The following is a 14,380-nucleotide window of genomic DNA, read 5'->3' on the forward strand; positions in this document are numbered from 1 at the left end:
AGACAGAGAGAGACAGAGCATGAACGGGGGAGGGGCAGAGAGAGAGGGAGACACAGAATCGGAAGCAGGCTCCAGGCTCTGAGCCATCAGCCCAGAGCCCAACGCGGGACTCGAATTCATAGACCGCGAGATCGTGACCTGAGCTGAAGTCGGATGCTCAACCGACTGAGCCACCCAGGCGCCCCTATTTTTAATTTTTTGAGGAACCTCCATACTGTTTTCCAGAGCGGCTGCACCAGTTTGCATTCCCACCAGCAGCACAAAAGAGATCCTCTCTCTCCGCATCCTCGCCGACATCTGTTGTTTCCTGAGCTGTTAATGTTAGCCATTCTGAGGCGTCAGGTGGCATCTCATTGTGGTTTTGATTTGTATTTCCGTGATGATGAGTGATGTTGAGCATCTGTTCATGTGTCTGTTAGCCATCTGGATGTCTTCTTTGGAAAAGTCTACTCATGTCTTTTGCCTATTTCTTCACTGGATTATTTGTTGTTTGGGTGTTGAGTTTGATAAATTCTTTACAGATTTTGGATACTAATCCTTAATCTGATATGTCATTTGCACACATCTTCTCCCATTCCAGCGGTTGCCTTTTAGTTTTGCTGATTGTTTCCTTCTCTGTGCAGAAGCTTTTTATCTTGATGAGGTCCCAATAGTTCATTTTTGCTTTTGTTTCCCTTGCCTGTGGAGACATGTTGAGTAAGAAGTTGCTGTGGGTGAGGTCCAAGAGGTTGTTGCCTGCTTTCTCCTCTAGGATTTTGATGGCTTCCTGTCTCACACTTAGGTCTTTCAACCATTTTGAGTTTATTTTTGTGTATGGTGTAAGAAAGTGGTCCAGGTTCATTCTTCTGCATGTCCACTGTCCAGTTTTCCCAGCACCATTTGCTGAAAAGACTGTCTTTATTCCACTGGATATTCTTTCCTGCTTTGTCAAAGACGAGCTGGCCCTATGTTTGTGAGACCAGTTCTGGGTTCTCTATTCTGTTTCATTGATCTAAGTGTCTGCTTTTGTACCAGTACCATATGGTCCTGATTACAGCTTTGTAATACATCTTGAAGGCCAGGATTGTGATGCCTCCAGCTTTGGTTTTCTTTCTTTCTTTCTTCCTTCCTTTCTTTCTTTCTTTCTTTCTTTTTAAAATTTTAATGTTTATATATTTTTGGGGGTGGGGGGGGTACAGAGAGAGAGGGAGACACAGAATCTGAAGAATCTGAAGTGGGCTCCAGGCTCTGAGCTGTCAGCACAGAGCCTAATGCGAGGCTTGAACCCGTGAACCGTGAATTCATGACCTGAGCCGAAGTTGGACACTCAACCAACTGAGCTACTCAAGCACCTCCTGGTTTTCTTTTTCAAGATTGCTTTGGCTATTCGGGGTCTTTTGTGGTTCCATACAAAGTTTAGGATCGTTTGTTCTAGCTCTGTGAAGAATGCTAGTGTTTTTTTAATAGGGATTGTATTAAATATGTAGATTGCTTTGGGTAGTATGAGGAAAAAAAACTTCTTAAGATTTTACTTTTAAGTAATCTCTACATCCAGTGTGGGGCTCGATCCCATGAACCATGAGTAAGATCCTAATCTGAGCCAAAATCAAGAGTCAGACGCTTAACCAACTAAGCCACCCAGGCGCCTCCTAGCTGCTTTTTAATTAAAAAAAAAATTATAGTTACATTTTCTGCTGCTTTGTATGTCTAATAATTTTTTTATATGTTGGTATCTGGATTATGATCTTGAGTTTTGTTCTGGCAGATGGTTAAGTTATTGGAAGATCATTTTGATCCTGTCAGGCTTGGCCTTACTCTTTGAGTAGTGTATTTTGGATTTGAACTTTGTGTTTGGCTATGGCCTTTGCTCCAGGTTGTAATTTTTACTCTGCTGGCAGGGCCTTACTGGGATGTTTGCTGTGTACCTCGTGGTGCTCTGTCTGCCTGGGTTGGAACTGCCAATACCTCTCCAGTGACTGGGTCTGTGTAGCTGGACACCTCTTTGTACTTTTTTACTTTGCAACCATGTAAATATTTTACATAAGTTGAAAACAAAATTAAATAAAAAACAATAGCAAATAGGCAACCCCCCTCCCCCAGTTGAATATAAATATATTCTAATAAACATTGGTTCAAAGTTAGAATAAACAGGCCTAAAGTCAGTCTTACTGAAATACTTTCTTACTTTGAAAACTGTATAAAGTGCTGAAAAGCCAATGTTGAATTATTTAGCTTAATAATTTAAAGTGCTAGATGTAAAAAGAGTTACCTATCTAGAAGATGATAACACTGATTTGTGGCTTAGCACGCTTTATTGTCTTTTTAAAAAAAGGTTTTTTTTCAAGTTTATTTCTTTATTTTGAAAGACAGAGAGTGTGAACAGGGGAAGGGCAGAGAGAGGGAGAGAGAGAATTGCAAGCAGGCTCCACAGTGTCAGTGCAGAGCCCAATGTGGGCCTCAAACCCACGAACTCTGAGACCATGACCTGACCGAAACCAAGGGTCAGCCATTTAACCAACTGAGGCACCCAGGTGCCCCGTGTCTTTTTTTTGAGAGAGAGAGAGAGAGAGAGAGAGAGAACCAATGGGGGCGTGGTGGAGAGTGAGGTGGTGTTAATGTATAGTTATGAAACTGGACAATTGCATTGAGATCCTTCTCATATGGATTCTTTGGAGTGATATTCAAACCATGGCACTAGTTACCCAGATGTAGAATGGGTTGTATCATCAATTCCATTCTCTCTAACACGAGCAAAGACAAGGGAATTTTTAGTTCCTTAATCATAAAATAATTTGATAATAATAATCGTAAAATCTGATAATTTGAATACTAAGTAAAGATTCTGATTTTCGTTTTCCTTTCCTCTACTGTTTTGGTAAGTTAACTTTACAAAGGTAGAACTTAAAATAAGTTTTTTTTTCTTATTTTCCAGGTGAAGAGATTATAAATCTTCCACTGAATGAAAAAATCTTTCTTAAAGTTGCATATAGTCCAAGAAAAAAAACCCAAATGTTTTTATATTTTGTTTGAATTCAAACATAAACAAGAAGTTTTCATAGAAGGTAAGATAATTTTCCTTTTTAATTCTTTTTTGTAATTTATGTAAATATACCGTATAAGTGGAAGTTCAAAGATGGATGACAGCAAAATTAGCTTAGAAGGTGTTGTATAATTACTGTCTTTTGGTTGTTTTTGATCCTTCTGTATCTGGTTTTAATTGCTCTGCTGTGGAAAAGTCACGTAGTCTCTCTAATACAAAAAAACAGGGAGAGTCGTGTGTAGTGAGGCACATTCTCGCTTGGGGGGAACACATGAGACAGGGCACAGACACTGTCACGGTTGCCATCCAGAACATACACTCCTCTTACAACATGAAAATTGAGGAGGACTTGATTTCCCGCAGCGTAAGATGCTGTCAAAAGGCTCACCATTGCAATCCAGTTAGATGCTGAGTAAATTGCAACAAATGTAATTTCTTTTTGGGGGGAAGGGGCAGAGAGAGAGGGAGACAGAGGACCCAAAGCGGATTCTGCACTGAGAGCAGAGACTCCAACACGGGGCTCAGACTCATGAACTGTGAGAGCATGACCTGAGCCAAATCTGGACCCTTAAACGGCTGAGCCACTCAGGTGCCCCACAATAAATGTGATTTCTCGTGAGCACTTCAGTACATTAAAAGCTGAGATAAGTCTCCAAAGGCCAGTAGAGAAAAAAAATTTTAAAAAGGAACAATGAGGGGCACCTGGGTGGCTCAGTAGGTTAAACATCTGACTTCAGCCTAGGTCATGATATCACCGTTCCCACGTTGGAGCCCTGTGTTGGGCTCTGTGCTGACAGCTCAGAGCCTGGAGCCTGTTTCAGATTCTGGGTCTCCTCTCTTTCTCTCTCCCTCTCTCTCTTCCTCTCCCTCTCCCTCTCCCTCTCCCTCTCCCTCTCCCTCCCCCCCCCCTCTCTGCCACTTCCCTAACTCCCCTAAGCTCTCCTTCTTTCTCTCTTGAAAATAAATAAACATTAAAAAAAATATGAACAATGAGCATTGTGATAGCTGTCCTTTGTTCCTCACTGAAGAAAACCAGTCCTCTTCAGAAGAAAGCATACTCAGTGTTGGCCCTCAGGATTTCTATAGAGTAATTTTTTTTTTAATGTTTATTTACTCTTGAAGGAGAGAGAGAGAGAGAGAGAGAGAGAGAGAATGTGAGTGGGGGAAGGGCAGAGAGAGAGGGAGACACAGAATCTGAAGCAGGCTCCAGGCTCTGAGCTGTCAGCACAGAGCCTGATGCGGGGCTCGAACTCACGATCTGTGAGATCATGACCTGAGTGAAGTTGGTTGCCCAACCGACTGAGCCACCCAGGCGCCCCTCTATAGAGTAAATTTAAGCAAACTTGAACTTAATAGTCAGAAGTCACACACCCCTGGGAGGAAGTTAGCATGATTGGATGCCCCAAGGCCTGCAGATTGAATAACTGGATGCAGTATAGGGTGTTTGAAGTAATACAAAACAGAACACAAATTAGTAATGAAAAGCAAAGTAGCAAGATGATCCGAGAGGAACTTTCAGAAATGGAAATGATGTTGAAATTAAAAACTCAGTGTATGTGGATTAAACAGATTAAATGTGGCTGAAGACAGAATTTGTGAACTGTAGTATATGTCTGAAGAAATTACCAGCAGCACTGAGAGATGGGGAATGGAAAAACGAGGATAAGAGGACGGAGGATAGAATAAAAATGTGTCATAAATGTGTAGTTGGAATCCCAGAATGGAAGGGTTGGGAAAATGGAAGAGAGGCATCGTTCAAAGTATTAATAGCTTTGACTTTTCAGAAACCAGTAAGAGATATAAATCCACAGATTTAGAAGCACACTATGTACCAAGTGGTATAAACAAAAAGAAACCCACACCTATATATTGAAATCATGTAGCAACAAAGACAAAAAGCTCTTAAGCTGTAGGTAAAAGATAGATTTCCTACAAAAGAACATCTGTTAGGTTGACAACAGATGTCATTAGCATGAGTAGAAGCCAATAGAGAGAGGAATAGTTCGTCAAAGTGATAAGCGAATATAAATTTCAGTATAGAATTGTGTATCAGGTATATTTGGTAAAAACTCCCAACAATGGTACTGATAAATTTTTTAAAAATATTTTACTTATTTTTGAGAGAGAGAGCGAGCGAGCGAGCATGCACGGGAGGGGCAGAAAGAGAGGGAGACAGAGGATCCAAAGCAGGCTCTGCGCTGACAGTAGCGAGCCTGATGAGGAGCTCAAACTCATGAACTTTGAGACTGACCTGAGCTGAAGTTGGATGCTCAACCAACTGGGCTACCCAGGCATCCCTAATGTTTTTGATAAATGTTGAGCTAGTTCATTTGGACTACCTTCTAACCTCCCACCCCCTACCTTTTGGAAAACAACTACAAGCGTTGGATTGAAAAAACAAAAACAAACAAGTGAGAATATAACAAAGAAGTTCTAGACCAAAACCAGAAAGTAAGAACCCAGATAATTTAAGCACTAGAGGGTCTGCCTTTGCTCCGAGGGCATTTGCTGATCTGGACAAAGTGGGACTTTGATTTCAGAGGTCTTGTAGGGTAGGAAGAGTAGGAGTTAAGATCCACAGTCTTCTCAAGGTGGGGAGCCCAAAGGAGACTCTCGCCGTGTGAGAGGGGCTCTGAAGGCTCTATCCTCAGAGCAAGAGTGAACTAGAAGCAGATCTACCTCACTCTATCCCTCCCTACTACCACCTGGTTGTCTTTTACTGTTAAACACAGCAGGAAAAAAGTGGGGGGGAAGTGCTTGCAGCTATGGGTTAGCCTTTGTGAGGATTTATAACCTAGGTTCACATTGCCTGTAGTTCAGGGAAATCAAGCACAAATTTAGTTTAAGATTTTCTGGTTTGGTTTATGCCTTCAGGCATCCTGCAGGAGCAAACATAAAACCTCTGTGGAGGAAGTTACCTGTATCCTAAGATGTGAAAAAATCCCTATAGATATTTTTTAAGGACGTGGATTTGTGCACAGACAAAACTGACCAAGCACACAAAGAAATAAGGCACCATGAGTAAAACCCAAAATCTGAAGCCTTCCAAGACTTCATTTTTGGAATTATCAGAAATAAACTCTCAACACAAGCATGCTGTTTATTTTTAAATAAGCATTTGAAAAAATAAAAATATCTGTAGGAAAGTATAATAAGTGGTCTATAATATTTGAAAAACAAAACAAATAGAACTTCTAGAAATCCGGATTGCAGTATCCACTGTTAAGAATTTCACGTATAGGCTTCATACTGAATTATATATAGTGAAGAGAAGAGCTGGGACAGAAGGCAAGGTGCACACTCTGGTCACTCAGTTAGCCCCTCTGAGCTTCAGCTTGTGGAGCCCAGGCCCTGTTCCAAGAGGCAGGCTGGCACAGTGTGTTTCTGACAGTCTCAGGTGGCTGCAACTTGCTTTGAATGCATTGCATAGATCTGTGTAAATTATTCTTTTACAGTCATTTTAATTTATCTTTGTGGTTATTTCTTCTCTTCGCTTTTAAAAAAAATATTTAATTTTGAGAGAAGAGAGAGACCGAACAAGCAGGGGAGGGGCAGAGAGAGAGAGAGAGGGAGAGAGAGAATCCTAAACAGGCTCTGTGGTGTCAGCAAAGAACCCAGCCCGGGGCTTGACCTCATGAACCATGAGATATGACCTGAGCTGCAATCAAGAGTTGGGACGCTTAACCAACTGAGCCACCCAGGCATCCTTCTTCTCTTCTGATTTTCTGTTTTTGCTCATCTGTTCCTCCAACCCCAACCCTTTTTTAGAATTGACTCTTTTATTTTTTAAGTTTGTTTATTTTTGAGAGAGAGCGAGAGAGAGCATAAGCAGGGGAGGGGCAGAGAGAGAGAGAAGGAGAGAGGGAGAGAGGGAGAGGGAGAGAGAGGGAGATAGGGAGAGGGAGAGGGGGAGAGAGAGAGAGAGAGAGAGAGAGAGAGAGAGAAAATCCCAAGCAGGTTCCTTACTATTAGCGCAAAGCCTGATGTGGGACTCGACCTTACGAACCGTGATATCATGAGCTGCGCCAAAATCAAGAGTCGGTTGCTTAACCAATGAACCACCCAGGCGCCCCAGACCCTTTTTTTGATCTTTCTTCCAGTGCAGTGTGTCCATTATAGACATGGTGTCATTTGTTGATTGGGCAAAAATTACTGCTCTCCATGGACTCGAATTGCCATTTTTTTAGGCCAAACAGAATTCCAGTGGTACATTGGTAAATGTTTAACAACTGGCTTTCTGGAAGAGTAAAAAAACCTTGTAGTTTGAAGCATTTGTCGATTTCTATAGTGCAAATACTTCCATCATGTCTGATTTAAGTGGGCAGTGTGATGCCACCGAAGGTGGGGTTGGGAGAGGCATGAGCCTCTCTGGCCACTGTGAATCTGTCCTCTGTGGCAAGGTGACCTCATTTGTTTCTTTCTCTTCTTTGCAGTCAGAATCCATGAGGGTAAAATGTGCCAGCCACTGTTCTGGAGTCAGCCCTCACAGTAGCTCTGTGAGATGCTCATTATCCCTGGGTTACAGGGGTGGAATCCAAGGCATAAGAGGTCTTATAACTGGCCTCAGGTCATACAGCAGAGCCAGGGCTTTGATCATAAATTAAAACAACAACAACAAAAACCCAATTGATTTGTGGCCAGATGGGTACAGGGTGCATTCTGGATTCTAGTTTTTCTTAGGAACAGTTTCTACCACAGAACGTTTTTTTTCTGGAGAGCTCTGTTCATGGAACTATATGGGCTCATATGGGCAACATTTCTCTTTAGAATCTACCTTCTGTGTGATGGTTATGCTAACCTGTAAAAGTAAATAAAGAATTTCAGGTTCCTTTTGTTTAAATGTTGGGTGAGCATCCAGAAGATTTTGGTAACAGTTTGGTTGACATTGCAGATGGACTGTGCAGGGCCTTGTCAGGGTGTGCCAGGGACCCTTGGGCTGTGTTGATACTTTGTGAATACCAGAGACGTCTCAAGCCAGTTCATGAGCCAATTATTTGTCCTAAAGATGCTGTCAGTGGTGGGTCTTTCAGTCATCTAGGGAAGGAAAATTATGACCTTCCATGTAGGTAAGTGCCAACTGACAAGATGCTAGCATCTCTGTGCAGAGTAGTGCACAATTGCTGGGATACCAGAAACCTTTGGAAGCCACATATGTACTGTAATCTGAGTAAGAGTTCCAGAATCAGGGGCACCTGGTTGGCTCAGTCAGTTAAGCATCCGACTCTTGATTTTGGCTCAGGTCATGATCTCATGGTTTGTGGGATTGAGCCCCATGTTGGACTCTGTGCTGACGGGGCAGAGCCTGCTTGGGATTCTCTCTCTCTGCTCCTCCCCACCTTGTGTTCTCCCTCTCAAATAAATAAACTTTAAAAAGTTATTATTTTTTTGAAGTGAAATGCTATCCTTAATACTGAGATTATGGCTTTCCTTTTTTTTTTTTTATATTTTAAAAGTCATTGTTTCCTGCAATTAAGGTAATTATGGGTGATAATTTATCCTTTGCTTTCTTTTCGTTTCTTCCTTTGTGTCTTCACTCTCTCTTCCCTCCCTCTTCCCTCCCTCCTTGTTTGACCTAGTTGAAAAGTTGGCAACCCTTTGTTGGTTTTCTCTTTTTTCTTTTCTTTCTTTCTTTCTTTCTTTCTTTCTTTCTTTCTTTCTTTCTTTCTTTCTTTCTTTCTTTCTTTCTTTCTTTCTTTCTTTCTCTTTCTTCTGTCTGTCTATCCGTTCTGTGGGAGTGGGGAGCATGGGAGGGGCAGAGAGAGAAAGAGAGAATCCTAAGCGCTGTCAGTGCAGAGCCAGCCCACAAACTGCGAGATTGTGACCTGAACCAAAATCGAGTCAGATGCTCAACTGACTGAGCCCCCAGAACCCCTCCCCCCATTGTTTTTCTAAATTAAAAGAAAAAAAATTTACCTGCCCGCAAAAGCCCAATGTTTTGGAACTATGGAGCTGGGCCATCTTTTCAGACAGGTCCCTTGTGCTTGGTTCAGTGAATAGGTGACTTGGTACACTTGATTTCTTAAATGGGGTGAGTCCTCAGAAGCCCTTGAATGTCTTACTCTTCTTACAGGGTAGATAACCTTACTAAACTTTCTGTTTTATAATTTAGAAGTAAACAAGTGGATGTTAAATTAGTTTGTTATTTCAGATTATAAATTATAAGTAAGTGGGTAATATGATTTTGGTTTAGTTTTGGTTTTATTTGTTGTACAGATTGTTCTGTTTGTAGTCTGTGATGGAATGCATAATATGTATGACCTGTCCCACCCACAGGGGGACCTGTGGTCCGTGGACTGTTGTGTGCAGACTCCTGTGTTTGCTGTGCTGGCTTCACACAGAGTGCCATCGATGACCCCTTTCCTCAGTGGGGGATAGCGCAGTGGGCACCTCAGTGCCTCTGTGAGTGGACCTGCTGGAGAGACACTGCCTGTGCCCTCATATGGAAAAAACAAGCCAACCTCTCCATGAAGGGGAGCTCCTAGATACCTGGAAGGACTTAATGACAGAGTTAATAATACTGGAGAGATATCTCAGTAGCCTGGGCAGTGACATGGTGATGTCTGGGGAAACTCTAAGGGGGCAGGGTTAAGAGGCAGTCTGGATAAGAGCAAGTGAGCTTGAGTGGATCTGTGTTGAGGCTGAGAGAGAGGCACAGGAGGATCATTGTACTGCTCTCGCTATAGTTAGGCATGCGTGAGATCTCCCAAAACAAGTTAAAAATACAAGAAAACAGGTAAAAACCCCAGCCACGTAGGAACAGTGATGAGGTGCAGATTTGACCTGGGACCTCTGTGGCTCCTGGTTGCTGGGGAACACTGAGCATCCCTACCCGCCTGTGGACTCTGTGAGAGAGAACCCTGCAACTGCTGCGGGGGGGCAGGGGATGCTCTGCAGGGTTCACGGAAGCATGACGTTCTCGGTCCCTCTCTCCCTTTTCTGGGGGTGCACTCCGGGTCCAGGCAGCCTGGCTCCCTCGGCTGTTTTTTTCCTTCAATCTCCATCTCTCCCTACAAGCAGTCGTTGTGACGTGTTCATTGGATACCCTGTTCTGTGTCTGTGTTCCTAGGAATGCATGTTGTTGCGGGGTGTGCATATATTTTATTTTACTTTTATTTATTTTTTTGGGGGGGTCTTTTTAAAAATTTTTATTATTGCGTGTAGTTTAAATTAAAGGGGTGGATTGCATTATGGACCTGATTTGTTTCTTATGTTTTCTCGTATAGCACCATCCTTTTAGGACTCCATGCTGTCGTGTGTCCCTCTAATTTTCAGTCCCTGTATGTGACTCCCCAGTTTGCTTCCTTCTCTGCCACCTCATCCTTGTGTGGGGTCCTGCTGCTCCTTTGGGATGTGTAGGTAGGAGTGGGATCGCTGGGTGAGCGGGACGTAGGTGGTGTCCTGGAGTGCCGTCCTGAGCGCCCCACAGCAGCCGCCTGTCTTCTCTCCTGTCGGGAGTGTGTGAGGCTTTTGCCTCCTGTGCTGCCAGCTCTGCTAATGACCTGGTCGGTCCTGCAGGTGTGGAGTGAGAGTACTTAAGTAATTACTTATTTTCTCAAAGAATCAGTTTTTAGTTAATCTCACTATTAAAATGTCCTATTTCATGGATTCGGGTTATTATATTTATCTGTTCTTTTTCCTTTTCTAATGTTCTTCTCTAACTTTTTTTTAACAACCCATTTTTAATGTTTATGTATTTTTGAGAGAGAAAGAGAGAACATGAGCAGGAGAGGGGCAAAGAGAGAGGGAGACACAGAATCTCAGGCAGGCTTCAGGCTCTGAGCTGTCGGCACAGAGCGTGACGTGGGGCTCGAACTCATGAGCTATGAGATTATGACCTGAGCCAAAGTCGGGCGCTTAACCGACTGAGCCACCCAGGTGCCCCATGTATCTTTATATTTAAAGTAAGCTTTTAATACCCCGAATACAGTTCTTGCTTTTTAAAATCTTATCTATTTCTTTTTTTTAAACATCTTTTAAGGTTATTTATTTAATAGAGCAAGAGAGAGAGACAGACAGACAGAGCACTTGAGTGGGGGAGGTGCAGAGAGAGAGGAAGAAAGAGAATCCCAAGCAGGCTCCGCACTGTCAGCACGGAGCCCGACGGCAGGGCTTGAACTCATGAACCATGAGGTCATGACCTGAGCTGAAACCAAGAGTTGGACGCTTAACAGACAGCCACCCAGGCACCCCTATTTCTGTCTTTAATTGAAATTATTCATTTGCATTTAACGCACTTATTGACATGGTTAAGTTTATGTGTGCTGTCTTGCCATTTTTTTCCATTTGTCCTGTTTGTTTTTGTTGCTTATTATTTCTTATTCTTCTTTGTCTTCATCTTTTTGTCTTCTTTTGTATTAATCCTGTCCTTTTTTAGGATCCTGCTTGAAAAACTTGTTCCTTTGTTGATGGGATCATGTGATCCACCCAGCCACTCACCCACTCTGTGGCTGAAAGCGGGTTGCACAGAAGCCGTCTCTAGTTGCCCCTCTTTGGAAGAAAACCTTGGCAGGGTGGGAGTCTCCTGTGGTTCCTCTCTTTCCTTGGATTGTATGTTATTCAAGTGTTTGAGTCGTTCTGCAGGGCATTTGGGAGAGACAGCCATGTTATCCTGAAACTACTGGTAATTATTTCTGCTTTCACAGGGTGTATTGCTTCCACCCACAAATATCCATCTACATTCCTCACAACAGAAATAGGAAGATCTTAGGACCCAGAAGGAAACTAAGTATAGTGTCAGACTGTGGAGTCACTTGCACTGCAAGTCAGAGGCCCCACTGACAGTGCAGGTGCTGGCCAGAGGGAAGCCCAGGCTGTGCTGTTGCTTAGCTCGGTCTGGCAGGGTGAGTGGGATATTGGCATAGGAGGGACTGAGCACAAGAGCATGTGCAGAAGGATAAAGGTAGGAAAGTGTAGTTTGTGTGGGAAGAAAGACAACGTCCTTGTGGCAAGGGTAGGGTTAGGGAGAAAGCAGGAAGTGCCAGAGGGCCTGGAGGAATGCTGTAAAATGCAGCCTGGTGAGTGGTAGGCATATGGGCAGCAGAGGTTTTGGGGCTGAGTTGAGAGGAACTTGAAAGTGTCTGTGTTTTGAAAAAGTGAGTTGGATGTAGCAAAGGCAAGAGGCTGCAAAGGAAGGAAAGGGGGCTGGCTGGATGTGGTGGAGCCTGCTCCTAGGGCAGTGGGCTTCACACACACAAATTGCAGCTTCTACGTTGTGTGAGGTCTTTTATTCTTCTGATTAAAGATACTAGAGAAGATAAATCCCATCTCCCGGTACCATAATTTTGCAAACAATCGATGTAACATTGAAGAAGAGATTTTATAATCTCAAAATATAGGTTTAACTTTGTTAAACATAACAGGCTTTATATTTTTCATTTTGTATCAAACAGTGAAAACTTTGTTGCAAACCAGCCTAGGCCCTCAGAGCCTGCCCTATGACACTCACTGAGCAGGACAAACCTTGTGTTGTCCAGGCAAAGACAGCAAGAGCCTGGAGAGGGTGGGTGGTGTGTGACGCAGAGGGATGGCTGGGTCCATAGGGATTTCTTAGGTGGCTGTGGTGTGGGGCCTAGTGTCAGGGGTGTGGATGTGAGGGAGACTGTGGCTTCAAGGATAAGACTGGGTCATTTGGTGGGATGGGTGGTGAAAGGGGGGGCCTGGCTGGGGGACAGCAGAGCTTCTGAGGGTCAAGCAAAGTGAGCTGTCAGGAGTTTGACTTGCTTAGGTTGAGGTTTGCCAGATGTCTGGTGTTCTTTTGTGAGATGGTGAGTCAGGCATGGGCAGGAGAGGAGACACAGGGGAGGCTCAGGAAAACTAAGTTTGTTATACGTCCAGTCCTGGAGATAGGAGGTGTGGGCCTCACCCAGAGCCACGTGGGGAAACCCCAGGGGGGTCGGGAGGTATAAGACAGGAGTCGGGGAACGCTTAAGCCATGACCTTTATTGGGGTTTCCACAGGAAAGATAAGGCATGGCAGGATGAACAGCTTAGGATCAGCTGGTTTGAATTATTTTGGTGGGCTCTAAGCTGTAGGGGTGGTCCCTAGTTGCCTGGCCCCTGGCTGTGGGATAACGAAGGCAGAGGAAGATTGTCTCCTGGGATGTGTGGGCCCAGAGAGGAGTAGTTGCTCTGGATGGAGTAGATCACAGTGATGCTCTGGCTTGGGCCCCTTGCTGTCTTTAAGAATTGGCTGGTCCTGGGAGGGGCAGCCTGTTCCTAGCCAGAGAGGTTTTTAAGATGTCAAACATGATATACAGGAAATTAAAAATGTATGCAACTGGGGAGAGATGCCTAGTGTTCACACAGGCGGGGTGGGACCCTGAGGAGGTGGGCTGTAGAGTTGCTAACTTTCTTAGGGTGGAGGGGCATCCCCAGTGCTGACTCATGGGAGACATGGGATGTGCTGGCCTCAGGGAGTGGAGGAAGAGACTAAGAGCACTGAAGGTATGTCCAGCATTGGGTGGGAAAGGAGAGCAGGGAAGGTGAGCCAGCGAGAGGGAAGCCAGAGAAGGCACAGGCTCAGCGCTGGATGCTGGGGAGCTCTTGCCGGCTTTGGAGCTGGACCCGGGGACATGTGTTGAGGGCAGCTCCCGGGGAGAGCACCCTCCAGCCCTGGCTCGTGCTGGGGACGGACTCGTTGGACTTTGGTGTAGACTTTCTGCGGGTGGATTCGCACTGCTTGGGGGAAGTGACCCTCAAATCTTTGCTTGCAGCTTCGTGGCCGTCACCATGTTCTGGAAGTTTGACTTGAACACCACGTCCCATGTCGACAAGCTGCTGGATAAGGAGGACGTGACGTTGCGCGAGTTACTGGACGAAGATGACGTCCTACAGGAGTGCAAGGCTCAGAACCAGAAGCTGCTGGGCTTCCTCTGCAGGCAGCAGTGTATGGAGGAGCTGGTGAGCCTCATCACACAGGACCCACCTCTGGACATGGAGGAGAAGGTCCGCTTCAAGTATGTACCGAGGCTCTGACGGGGCCCAGAGATGGGCAGGGCTGCAGGGAGGGCAGACAGGGAGCTGGTGGGCAGCATTTGAGGACAGCCAGAGCCAGGGCTTCTGACAGAAAAGCCCACTTTAAACATTTACCCCATCTGAGAAGGAAGGAGGCCACTCCCCGTGGGGTCTGTTTTTGTGAGGTTTGAGATTTCTGAATCTCTGTGCGTGTGATTTCTCATCGTGAGTTGTGCTGAGTTATGCTGTGTTCTGAGTATCTTGAGTGCACATGTGTTGAGGGAAGACTGACCCCATGACAAAGAAGCAGATGGGACTGCACACTGGCGGGAAGTAGGTCCCAGCCTGGTGAGATGGCCTGTCAGGAGGGGTGGGTGGCATCTGACTGCTCGACCATGGGGACTTGGGA

General features: G+C 44.6%; 1 protein-coding gene across 10 annotated transcripts in view; it reads left to right on the forward strand.

Annotated features, from left to right (window-relative positions):
* Positions 1–14,380, forward strand: part of PPP6R2 (protein phosphatase 6 regulatory subunit 2) — an 81,691-nt gene that overhangs the window by 30,565 nt on the left and 36,746 nt on the right. For 8 of the 10 annotated variants that reach the window (XM_042948223.1, XM_042948226.1, XM_042948228.1 and 5 more), the window contains exons 2-3: positions 2,912–3,041; positions 13,731–13,973. In XM_042948223.1, coding sequence (XP_042804157.1) covers positions 13,747–13,973 — 227 coding nt within the window. In that variant the 5' untranslated portion in view covers positions 2,912–3,041; positions 13,731–13,746. Of the gene's footprint in view, positions 1–1,867; positions 1,960–2,911; positions 3,042–13,730; positions 13,974–14,380 lie in introns of those variants that run through there. The other 2 variants (XM_042948224.1, XM_042948232.1) reach the window with 2 other exon arrangements.

Source organism: Panthera leo, chromosome B4, assembly GCF_018350215.1.
Source record: "Panthera leo isolate Ple1 chromosome B4, P.leo_Ple1_pat1.1, whole genome shotgun sequence".
In the NCBI taxonomy this organism is placed as follows: Eukaryota; Metazoa; Chordata; class Mammalia; order Carnivora; family Felidae; genus Panthera; species Panthera leo.